Source organism: Malaclemys terrapin, chromosome 4 (assembly GCF_027887155.1).
Source record: "Malaclemys terrapin pileata isolate rMalTer1 chromosome 4, rMalTer1.hap1, whole genome shotgun sequence".
Lineage (NCBI taxonomy): Eukaryota > Metazoa > Chordata > Testudines > Emydidae > Malaclemys > Malaclemys terrapin.
This window is the reverse complement of record NC_071508.1, coordinates 86440817-86453014: the sequence shown is the minus strand read 5'-3', so window position 1 is coordinate 86453014 and position 12198 is coordinate 86440817. Positions and strand designations below refer to the sequence as shown.

Below are 12198 nucleotides of genomic sequence, written 5' to 3'. Positions count from 1 at the left end.
GCAACAGTAATGAATGCAAGTCATCTGAGCCCACTGTCCTTCTTGTAACAGTGCTTCAGGGAACAGAAGAAATCCCTCTTTTGGTCTCAATTGCCTCCTTCCCAGCAAACCACACTTATCTCACACATGATTAAGGAGGATTTCCCAGTGGCTAGGACACTAGCCCAGGACTTTGGAGAAGTAGGAGAATATAGCAATGGCTTAAGCAAGCAAGGGATAGAGCAGCTGTATCCTGTGTGTGATCTTCCTTCACATAGCTCTGGAAAGGCAGCTCAATCTTGGTCTACAGCAGCCTCTACTATTTCAATCCTGGGTCCTTCCTGCAGCTCTCCCAATATACCCCTGTATTCCATAACATCACTGCGACCAAAGGACCTCTTGATGCCAGAGGGCACAGGGGTACATTAGAGTTAGCGATTCCCTGGTTCTGGCGTTTATCTACTAGTCTGCCAGAGAAAGACTTTTATTAGAGACGTATGTGACAAAGTCACACTGACCATCATAATCATTGTGAGATGTCTGTAGGAACATGTGAAGAGTTATGTATACACACACACACACACACACACACACACACACACTAAAAATTGTTATCTAGATCTGTAAGTTAAAGCAAGTCACCAAAAGGTGAACCACATACCCCTAGCAGGCATGGGAGAAGAGAGACTTATCTCACTCTGGCTGGTCATATGCAAATTGAGTATTGTATTGTTCACAATGGACCCTCATTTACAGTCTGAGCAAAATGCTAATCAGAAGATTGCAGGGGCAGGATGCCAGCAGGGGTTATCCTGTTTGGAGTAAGGCTTGGTCTACACTAGGACTTTAATTCGGATTTAGCAGCGTTAAATCGAATTAACCCTGCACCCGTCCACACAACAAAGCCATTTATTTCAAAATAAAAAGGGCTCTTAAAATCAATTTCTGTACTCCACCCCGACGAGCGGAGTAACACCAAAATAGAGATCATCATTTTGAATTAGGGTTAGTGTGGCCGCAATTCAATGGTATTGGCCTCCGGGAGCTATCCCACAGTGCACCATTGTGACTGCTCTGGACAGCAATCTGAACTCTGATGCACTGGCCAGGTAGACAGGAAAAGCCCCGTGAACATTTGAATTTTATTTCCTGTTTGCCCAGTGTGGAGAGCACAGGTAACGACAGATGGCTCATCAGCACAGGTAACTATGCAGGCCAATAATCGAAAAAGAGCACCAGCATGGACCATACGGGAGGTACTGGATCTGATCACTATATGGGGAGAGGATTCAGTGCTAGCAGAACTTCGTTCAAAAAGACAAAATGCCAAAACTTTTGAAAAAAATCTCCAAGGGCATGATGGAGAGAGGCCACAATAGGGACTCAGATTAGTGCCACGTGAAAGTCAAGGAGCTAAGACAAGCCTATCAAAAAACAAAGGAGGCAAACTGTCGCTCCGGGTCAGAGCCGCGGACATACCGCTTCTACGCCGAGCTGCATGCAGTTCGGGGGGGGGAGGGGGCGCCACCACTACCCCACCTCTGACTGTGGATTCCGAGGCGGGGGTAATCTCAGCACCTACACCTGAGGATTCTGCAGACGGGGAAGAGGAGGAGGACGATGACAAGCTTACGGAGAGCACACAGCACTCCGTTCTCCCCAACGGGCAGGATCTTTTTCTCAGCCTGACTGAAGTACCCTCCCAACCCAGTATCCAAGACCATGACTCCATGGAAGGGACCTCAGCTGAGTTTACCTTTTAAAATATAAAACTTGTTTTAAAAGCAAGCGTTTAATGATTACTTTGCCTTGAGGACTTGGGATGCATTCGCGGCCAGTACAGCTACTGGAAAAGTCTGTTAACGTGTCTGGGGATGGAGCGGAAATCCTCCAGGGACATCTCCATGAAGCTCTCCTGGAGGTACTCCAGAAGCCTTGCCACAAGGTTTCTGGGTAGTGCAGCCTTATTCCGTCCTCCATGGTAGGACACTTGACCACGCCATGCTAGTAGCAAGTAATCTGGTATCATTGCATGACAAAGCCTGGCAGCGTATGGTCCCGGTGTTTGCTGGCATTCAAGCAACATCCGTTCTTTATCTCGCTGTGTAATCCTCAGGAGAGTGATATCGCTCATGGTAACCTGGTTGAAATACGGGAATTTAATTAAGGTGACAGAGGTGGCCATTCCTACTGGGCTGTTTGCCTGTGGCTGAAAAGAAACCCTTCCCTGCAGTTAGCGAAGCGTGGGGGGGGGTGGGAGGGGAGAGGATGTGAGGGGAGGGGAATTGGCCCTGAGCTTTTCGCGTTTGGCTAGCAGGGATCTTCCCTGATACCAGCCACGTGGTGGGGGGAGGGATAAAGCGATCATCCAGAGAATTGGATGGGGGGGGGGGGCTTAGTTTGTTTTCTGCTGCTGAAGGTTAACAGGAAAACTGCAGCACTCAACGGGCTTTGCTTGGTATGTGGGAAAGGAGGGTGCAGAAGCCGAAAGTCAATGGCTTACCATGGCCACATGCAAGCCGAATTCTGTTGCCCGGACCTGCGTCTGATCTCTAGCAGCAAAGCCACAGTCACTCAATATTAAGAGGCAAAATGCGACCTTGCACAGAAATCACATGTGCTATGTAATGTGAATAGTGTTGGTCACTGTGAAAGAGTATAAGCATTGTTCTGTAAAATGTATCTTTTTAAAAAATTCTCCTTTTTTCCCCTCCCTCCAGCAGCTGCAAATTTTTCAAGCCTCCCTCCTCTGTCCCGAAGACTATCTCAGATAAGGAGTCGGAAAAAGAAGATGCGAGACGAGATGTTTGCGGAAATCATGGAATCCACCTACAGTGAAAGCGCTCATCTGAATGAGTGGAAGGACACAGTTTCAAAGTATAGGAAAGATGCTAGTGAATGTGAGGACAGGAGGGATGCTCTAGATGAGAGGTGGCGCCAGGAAGATCAGAGGAGGCAGGATGCAATGCTGGGGCTGCTGCGTGAGCAAACAGACATGCTCCGGCGTCTGGTGGAGCTTCAGGAACGGCAGCAGGATAACAGAGTGCTGCTACAGCCCCTGTATAACCCCCCTCACCATGTTCCATAGCCTCCTCACCCAGACATGTAAGAATGCGGGGAGGGAGGCTCAAGCAAGCCCAAGCAAAAGGCTGTCATTTTTTTAACCTTTTTTTAGTGGCCTTTTTCTTCCCTCCAATCCTCCTCGCAAACTCCCTCTTTTTATAATCAATTAATAAAGACTAAATGATTTTTTAAACGATAGTGACTTTATTTCCTTTGAAAGCAAGCTGGGGGAAGGGGGAGGGTGGGTTCCTTACAGAGATTGTGTCAATAAAGGGGGCGGGTTTTCATGAAGGAGAAAAAACAGAAGTTTCACACTGTAGCCTGGCCAGTCATGAAACTGTTTTTCAAAGCTTCTTTGATGCGCAGCGCTTCCTGGTGTGCTCTTCTAATCGCCCTGGTGTCTGGCTGCGCGTAATCAGCAGCCAGGCGATTTGCCTCAGCCTCCCACCCCGCCATAAAGGTCTCCCCCTTACTTTCACAGAGATTGGGGAGCATACAGCAAGCAGCAATAACAATGGGGATATTGGTTTGGCTGAGGTCTGAGCGAGTCAGTCATGATCGCCAGTGACCTTTTAAATGGCCAAATGCACATTCTACCACCATTCTGCACTTGCTCAGCCTGTAGTTGAACAGCTCCTGACTCCTGTCCAGGCTGCCTGTGTATGGCTTCATGAGCCATGGCATTAAGGGGTAGGCTGGGTCCCCAAGGATAACTATAGGCATTTCAACATCCCCAACAGTTATTTTCTGGTCTGGGAAGTAAGTCCCTTGCTGCAGCTGTTTAAACAGATTAGTGTTCCTGAAGACGCGAGCGTCATGAACCCTTCCTGGCCAGCCCACATTGATGTTGGCCAAACATCCCTTGTGATCCACAAGTGCTTGCAGCACCACTGAAAAGTACCCTTTGTGGTTTATGTACTGGGTACCCTGGTGCTCCAGTGCCAAGATAGGGATATGGGTTCCATCTATCGCCCCACCACAGTTAGGGAGTCCCATTGCAGCAAAGCCATCCACTATGACCTGCACATTTCCCAAAGTCACTACCTTTCGTAGCAGCACCTCAGTGATTGCTTTGGCTACTTGCATCACAGCAGCTCCCACAGTAGATTTGCCCACTCCAAATTGATTCCCGACTGACCGGTAGCTGTCTGGCGTTGCAAGTTTCCACAGGGCTATCGCCACTCACTTCTCAACTGTGAGGGCTGCTCTCATCCTGGTTTTCTGGTGCTTCAGGGCAGGGGAAAGCAAGTCCCAAAGTTCCAAGAAAGTACCCTTACGCATGCGAAAGTTTTGCAGCCACTGGGAAGTTTTGCAGCCACACCTGCAACACTATGCGGTCCCACCAGTCTGTGCTTGTTTCCGGGCCCAGAATCGGCGTTCCACGGCATGAACCTGTCCCAGTAACACCATGATTTGCACATTGCTGGGGCCCGTACTTAGTGAGAGGTCTATGTCCATGTCAATTTCTTCATCACTCTTGTCGCGGCGCTGCAATCGCCTCCTCATCTGGTTTTGCTTTGGCATGTTCTGGCTCTGCATATACTCCAGGACAATGCGCGTGGTGTTCATAGTGCTCATAATTGCCGCGGTGATCTGAGCGGGCTCCATGATCCCAGTGCTTTGGCGTCTGGGCTGAAAAAAGGCACGAAACTATTGTCTGACGGAAGGAGGGGCGAGTGACGACAGTTTACAGGGAATTAAAATCAACAAATGTGGCTGTGCATCAGGGAGAAACACAAACAACTGTCACACAGAATGCCCCCCCAAGATTGAACTCAAAACTCTGGTTTAGCAGGCTGTTGATTTCACGGAGGGAGGGGGAAGCAAATGAATACAGAACAAATCTGGTCCATCTTTTAGATCTTAGGCTGGCAGCAGACGGTGCAGCATGACTGATAGCCATCGGCATCTTCTGGGTGCTTGGCAGATGCTGCATTACGATTGCTAGCCATCATCGTCAAGACTGTTCAATAGGACTGCCGGCAGGCCTGAGTCTCCAGGAGACAAAACATGTCTGCCCAGATGCCTCTGACCGAACTCACTGAGGAATACGATGATGACGGCTACCAGTCATACTGCACCATCTACTGCCAAAAGGCAATTAGCTGCTGCTGTGTAGCAATGCAGTACCACGTCTGCTGGCACCCAGATGAAATATGGTAACTGAGCTGAGCAGGCTCCATGCTTGCCGTGGTACGTCGTCTGCACAGGTTACCCAGGTAAAAAGGCGCGAATCGATTGTCTGCCATTGCTCTGACGGAGGGTGAGGGGCCTGACGACGTGTACCCAGAACCCCCCGCAACACTGTTTTTGCATCATCAGGCATTGGGATCTCAACCCAGAATTCCAATGGGTGGCGGAGACTGCGGTAACTGTGGGATAGCTACCCAAAGTGCAATGCTCCAGAAGTTGATGCTAGCCTTGATACTGTGGACGCGGTCCGGCGACTTAATGCACTTAGAGCATTTTATGTGGGGACACACACAATCGACTGTATAAAAACAATTCTGTAAAACTGGCTTCTATAAATTTGACCTAATTTCATAGTGTAGACATACCCATAGGGATTTGAGGAGTAATGAATTCACTATGTAGCAGGGAAATTCTATCCCAATTTTACCCAGGGGGAAACTAATGCAGAGGAGTTGTGCAACTTGGGCAAAGTCAGACAGGATTGGAGCCTCCAATGGCTGGCTTAGAGCCCTGTGCCAAGTCCAATAAACTATTCACCTCTCCCATTTACCCAGCTTCAGGAGAAAACTGCACATGACTCCCTTTTACCTCCCTAGCCACTAGTGTGTGACACAGCTCCCATGAGTGGCCACTGCAACAGGCATGCCAGTGCCTGGAGTGGAAGAGAGCTGAGCATCAAGACTAAATTTTTTTTTACCCTTGGAGTCTCCCCAAACCACTCTTCCCCTGAAAATCCACACTATGGCAGCCTTCCCTCTGGTTAAGGGCAACTGTTTGGAATGGCAATGGAAGCTGGTAGCAACACTCCCTGCTCAACCATTTGGAAAGGTTGATCTTTGAAACTGTGAATAAGTTGTTACCAAACTCATTTCACCATAAGCCTGAAGGTTGTCAAGCTTTAAGTAGTAAGAAGCAGGTGCTTTCCCAAGCTGGCACTTTCCCAAGCCGGCTTCTTAAATTAAGGCATTTTCCTTTTGCCTATTAGACAATCTGCAATTCTAGCACACTCAGGTCTAGCAAGAGGAGAATATCCCATATTTGGATACTCGAGGCACCATTACTGGATAGGCCTGTTCCCTCATCACCTACCAGAAGACAACATTGGAAATCCCACCACCATTCACTCCCACATGATCTAGGATTTTAAAGCAATAAAGCAGGGGTTAGTCCTCCTTACAAGTAAGTGAATATAATGCCAATGAAAGATGCTGAGTTGACAGCTCTGGAGACTAGCCCTCTTTTGCCAGAACAGGCACAGTATGACCAGCAGCAGAGGAAGCTTGTCCCACACTGTCTTGTCAGCGAGCCTCAACCCTAACTTGGAGGAATGACCATGGAGCTCAGCCTCATAGCATGTTAAGTTCCAGCACACACCAAGAATTTAACAAGAGAGCTAATTAACACAAGTCATGGTGAATAGGCTTGTCCTTTAGGTTCATGAGTGACCAACACCATGTTTGCACAGGCCAAACAGCTATCAACTGGCAAGGACTTTTGAACTCCAAGTCAGTGGGGGCGATTGCCCACCATTGTATATTTTTGCCACCTTTGTCATCATTTCCCTTTGGTCAGATACTAGTAGAGAATTCCTTCCAGCCAGAGGAAACAGGAACAGACATAGGCTGATTGAAGTCTTACTTGTGTGAATGATCCATCCTCATTGCATTCTGGAATGAAGACCGCTTCCTGGGGCTTCTTTGCCTGTTCCAGGGCCTGAGCCCTCTCTAATCGACACTTACTTTGGCCAGCATCTGCAAAGGGAACCAAAAATCCACTCTGATTTTAAGTATCAACAGGCTCCCCAGAAGATAGCTAGAGGCTACATTCAGCTGTGCAAAGATGCAATGGGAAACCATGTTGTAAGACTTTTTTTCCCCTACTATCTTTATCTATACATTAGAAATACAATCATTAGGCAAAAAGCAACAGAGGAAGTTGCATCTGAAGAAGTGAGGTTCTTACCCACGAAAGCTTATGCTCCCCATACTTCTGTTAGTCTTAAAGGTGCCACAGGACCCTCTGTTGCTTTTTACAGATTCAGACTAACATGGCTACCCCTCTGATACTTGAAATCATTAGGCAATTTAACATCTCCTGGAAGGAGGATCCAGGAGCTCAAAGTAACAGCCACTGCACACTTTTATAAGCAGTGGCAAATTTTATAGGCAACAACATTTGGCTACATTTACCCCGGGGGACATTGGCCTCTACTAACAAATGCCAGAGTCAAGGTCTGTGGTGGTTGAAGGTCCACCAGAGGTGGCAGAGGAGTGCAAGACACTCCTAACCCCTTCTCTCTGGATGGACTTGAGCTAGCCAGCACAGGTCCAGTATCCGGCAATGCTGGCAGCAGAAGGGGTGTAACCAAAGCTGCAGCAGGGGATGTTCCAATTGAGCGCATCCCCCAGGCAGCTTCTGCCAGTAAGACCAATACAGCACTAGCGGCCAACTGAAGTTGCCCTCTTCCATAACAGCCTCTCAGGCAAGGATGTGCTATCACTAGCTTCCTTTCTTAAGGGGGGACTCCTGCATGGAGTACAATCTGGTTGGAGGGTGGGGTGCAATGTGTCCCTCCTGCATCAGGTGTAGGCCAGTCAACCTGTTGCTAAGGGAAGTGTCACAGGGTGAGCTGAGGAGTTAAGGCCTCAACTCTGGCCAGTACTTGAATCAGGTGATGGCAGCATTTGGAACCTCAACCCCTCATAGGCCCAGCTTATCCTGTGATAAAGGGCAAACAAATATTATACTTGATAAGCCTTATGCTGATCACCTGCAGGGTCACAAAGAAAACTTCCCTCTGCCCTGCAAAGGCACAGTATTATGTTAGTGTTTACATTTATTTAAAAAAAAAAAAAAAACGCTCTTACAGCGCTGCTGATAGGTTTTGGAAGAGGACTGAAAACTGCAGCTTCTTACTCAACTGGCTCTGCAGAACAGATATGATTTGGCCACCCTTATGTATATGGAATAGCACTGCCCCCACCCTGGATCCCCATTTCCAGGATGCTTCTCAGGGAAAGGATGGCAAGATCTGATCCTCTGCTTGATATTTGTATTACAAAAGTGCTGCAAAGCCAGTGATCAGGATTGGGGCTCCATTCTACTAGACACAGTGTAAATGTACAGAAGAGAATCTCCACAGCAACGAGTCTACAAGTCAAATCTAAGACCCCACTGAACAAATGGCTATAGCATACATACATGCATGCATGCATACAGAAAGGAGTGCAATTGGATTGGTGGGGTAACAGTTATACAAATACTGTTTGCAAACATAGACTAGCTATGTAGTGATATTAAGATACACAACCTCTTGTGAACATGGGATAGCCATGCCAGTATCCAGAAAAAAAAGAAAAAAAAAAAAAAAAAAAAAAAAAAAAGACTAACCATCCCTGGCCAGAATGACATTTGGGCAGGGTGGATAAAAATCAATTGGATTTTTTTTTTATTTAAATTGGATTTTTGATAAAATGCTTTTTGGAGCAAAAACCTATCTTAATTAAAACTATAGCTCAAAGATATCTCATCATGGAATAGGGATTATAAATTCTAATTCTATAGTATGAGACAATATTTTCATGTAATGTTTAAGAGAGTTTTGTAAATGAGTTCCAATACTTCATGGATTAGGGACCCAATCTTATGGGGTTCCAAGGGCTTCTGTATAGATTTAGGTTTATCTTTCTATCTACCCAATGGGACTCAGTGCTCAGTCTAGAAGATACCATCAAAGATGCTTTGTTTTGCAGTTCTCAAACTGTGGATTTGTGTCTCCAGAGGTAACATGTTTGTTAACAGCAAAAATGGTTTTTAAATAAACAAATATATAGAGGTGAGAAATAACCAACCCTATTGTCCCTCTGCAAATTTGTGTACAGAGTCAATCCCTTAGCTCTCTCTAAAAGTGAAAAGTTTCAAAAAGTTCAATGAATAGAAGATTGGTGAGGGCAGAATAGATTTGGACAAGGAGAAGAAGTCTGGAGATAAATGTGAGAAGAGAGGGACAGGCAGTAGAAACAGAAGTGAAACTGTTTGAGCAGCATATTCTAGAAGTCTGAGGTCTTTCTGAGAGTAGCCTTCATTGATTTGAGATCTACCATACCATTCCCTCATTAGAAGGGAAAACCTATAAAGGCTGCAGGCCATAAAAGAGACCCAGTTTGGGAATATTTTAATGAAGTTCCTCTACCTGCGGTTAAGACAGGCATGCATGCCAAATGCAAACAGTGCAACAAAGAAATGCAAGGCCTGGTTGCCCAATTGAAACATCATGAGAAGTGTTCCTTCTCAGGAGGAAGCTGCGTTGAAGATGATGAAAGGAACATCTCTTAACATGCAGGATCTTCAGGTTGGTAAACGTTTTTATTTCATACTTCTTTCTTAAGGACTGCCTATCTTCCTTCTGGACTACTCTTGCATTCTCATGTTTGAGAAAAAAAAATTTACACACACACACACACACACACACAAAGTTGTTACTCTATGGTACTATCATTTTAGATGCAGTTGTGATAAATAAATAGCTGAAATAGGCAGATCTTCCTTTTACAATTTCACCTTTAAAGTAGTACTGAGTGTCAGTATTACTCATTGCATTCATTAAGTGAGCAGTATGGTAATACTAATTAAATAACTGCATTGACTTATTTTGTTAAGGAGAACCCATTCTCAACATACAGGATTCCAAAGACTATCCAGCTTCAAGATCACCATGATTTTCTATAATTTCAGAGTTATCTGCCAATGATAGTGTTTCAGTCACATCATGTATGTCATAGCCACAGTATATCACCTGTAGCATAAAGAGAAAAAACCTCCATCATCCAGAAACAACCATAGATAAGTTTGTGATAAGAACCAGCAGATTACAAAAAGAGGTAATTGATGAAAAAATTGCCCGGTTTATGAAAAACTCTCCTTTCTGTATGATTGAGAACCCACACTTCATTAACATGGTTCAGTCAGTAAGACCAGGATACAGTCCATCCAACAGAGCAGATGTCACGGGGAAATTGCTGGATAAAGTTTATGAAAGAGAAATTGAGCAGTGTGCAAAAGGTCTAGAGGGTGAAATTGTTAACCTGTGTCTTGATGGGTGGAGCAATGTCCACAATGATCCTGTTGTATGTGCTTGTGTGACAACAGAAGAAGGGAATGTCTTCCTTACAGAAACAATTGATACATCAGGAAATGCCCACACAGCAGAATACTTACAAGAAGTAGCAGTAAAAGCTATAAAACTGAAAAAATCCTCAAATGTCTGTCTGTGGCCAAGCTGCATAGTAATGCTGCAAATGTATCCAAAGATGAGAAGAAATTTAAAAGAGTGAAGAGTGCCTGTCTAAAAGTCTAAACCACCATGAAACACCGGGGGGGGGGGGGGGGAAGAGGAGGAGGAGGGGAGTCTGCAGACTAAGCTTAAGGGGTCTGTGAAAGGTTGTCGTTACCATAGAACAGCGGTATTCGACCTGTGGTCCACAGACCCTTTGAGGTCTGCAGACTAGGTCTAAGATTTCCAAAGGGGGGGCCGCACCCCCATTTGAAATTTTTTAAGAAGTTCTCAAGTGGAAAAAAAAGTTGAAAACCACTAGTCTAGACTCTAATAGGTGTATCTATAAAGACTGCACAAGTTTCATCCGTGGCCTGCAGCATGATAAACTGTTCCATAGCTAACCACACAGCCTTCCATTAGAATATGCCAATTAAATTGAAATGTTTCACAGGAACATATGGATTTTGTCAAAATTTGTGGGAAGTCATCACGCTTCCTTTCTAGAAGATAGAAAATTAAAGTTGAAAATGAGATGTTTCAACTATATTTAGAAAAATAGAACAAAATCAACTTTATCAAAAGCCATTTTCAGAATATTGTGTTTCATGAAAACTCCTGTGATTGACTTTTCATCCAGAGCTTTGGAGGGCTGGAGCGGAACAACAACAACAAGTTTCAAGAACTTGGAATTCCCTGTGGGATGAAAATTCTAAAGAGTTCTATTACAAACTGTGTCAAACTGAAGCTGTTTGGGATAAAGTTTTCCATGTTGACTGTCTGCCTCTGGCTACCTTTTTTTTTTTTTTTTTGGGGGGGGGGGGGGGGGGGAGGTGAAGTTTCAGCAAAAACATTTCAGCCATTTCTGAGAATGAGATTGGGGGGGTGGGCAATAACTTTCACCCATGTTATTACCTAATCATTTAATTGACAATCTCTAGCACCTTTATGCTTTGGACCAGGCTTGTGAAAAAGCTGTTGTGTGTAGGACCCTTGCCTCATTTGTTGCAGAATTGGCAGATGAATAGTGAATGAGGGAGGGGATTGCAGGAAGAGAAAGGATGCTTTCATGGTTAAGGTAACTGAACGTTGTCCTGAAGAACTGGATTCTATCCCTGCCTCTGCCACAGGAGTTCCTGTGTGATGCTGGCCAAGTCACAAATCAGGATTTTCACAGGTGGCCACTAATTGTGTTACTTGTGTTCTGGGTGCCCAAGCTGAGACACCCAGTGTCTGATTCGCAGAAGTACTGAGCGCTCACAGCTGCAACTGAAGTCAAAGGGAGCTGCACTTAGTATTATATAAATAGCACTTCATATATTCAAAGTATTCTGAGAAATCAAGTTCTAGGCATCTCAAATTGGACACTCAAAATTAGTTTAAGCTTTTGACATTAGTGTCTCTGCATCACCTCCCCATCTGTAAAATCAAGATAATAGCAGCCCCTCATCTCACAGTGGTGTTGTGAATAATAATTAATGTTTCAAGAACTAAAATACAAGTACCACAGAAACAAAACACCCATAAGGAAATTAATTCTGAAATCAAGTGCAGCATTTGGATAGTAAGTAATGCAGGGGCCCACTCTGAGGATATGGCCAGAGGGAAATTCAGAGTTTCCATCCCACAGGAAATTCCAATATTTGTTTTCTGAATGTTAAGGGAAAAAACAAAGCTTTAAAATATTTGCA

The 12198-nt window shown here is 45.1% G+C and overlaps 1 protein-coding gene across 2 annotated transcripts in view; it reads right to left on the bottom strand.

The window, feature by feature from the left end:
- The window catches only part of SMOC1 (SPARC related modular calcium binding 1), a 167231-nt gene that overhangs the window by 95216 nt on the left and 59817 nt on the right, over positions 1-12198 (bottom strand). For both annotated transcript variants that reach the window (XM_054027263.1, XM_054027265.1), the window contains exon 3: positions 6874-6986. In XM_054027263.1, coding sequence (XP_053883238.1) covers positions 6874-6986 — 113 coding nt within the window. The remainder of the gene's footprint in view (positions 1-6873; positions 6987-12198) is intronic.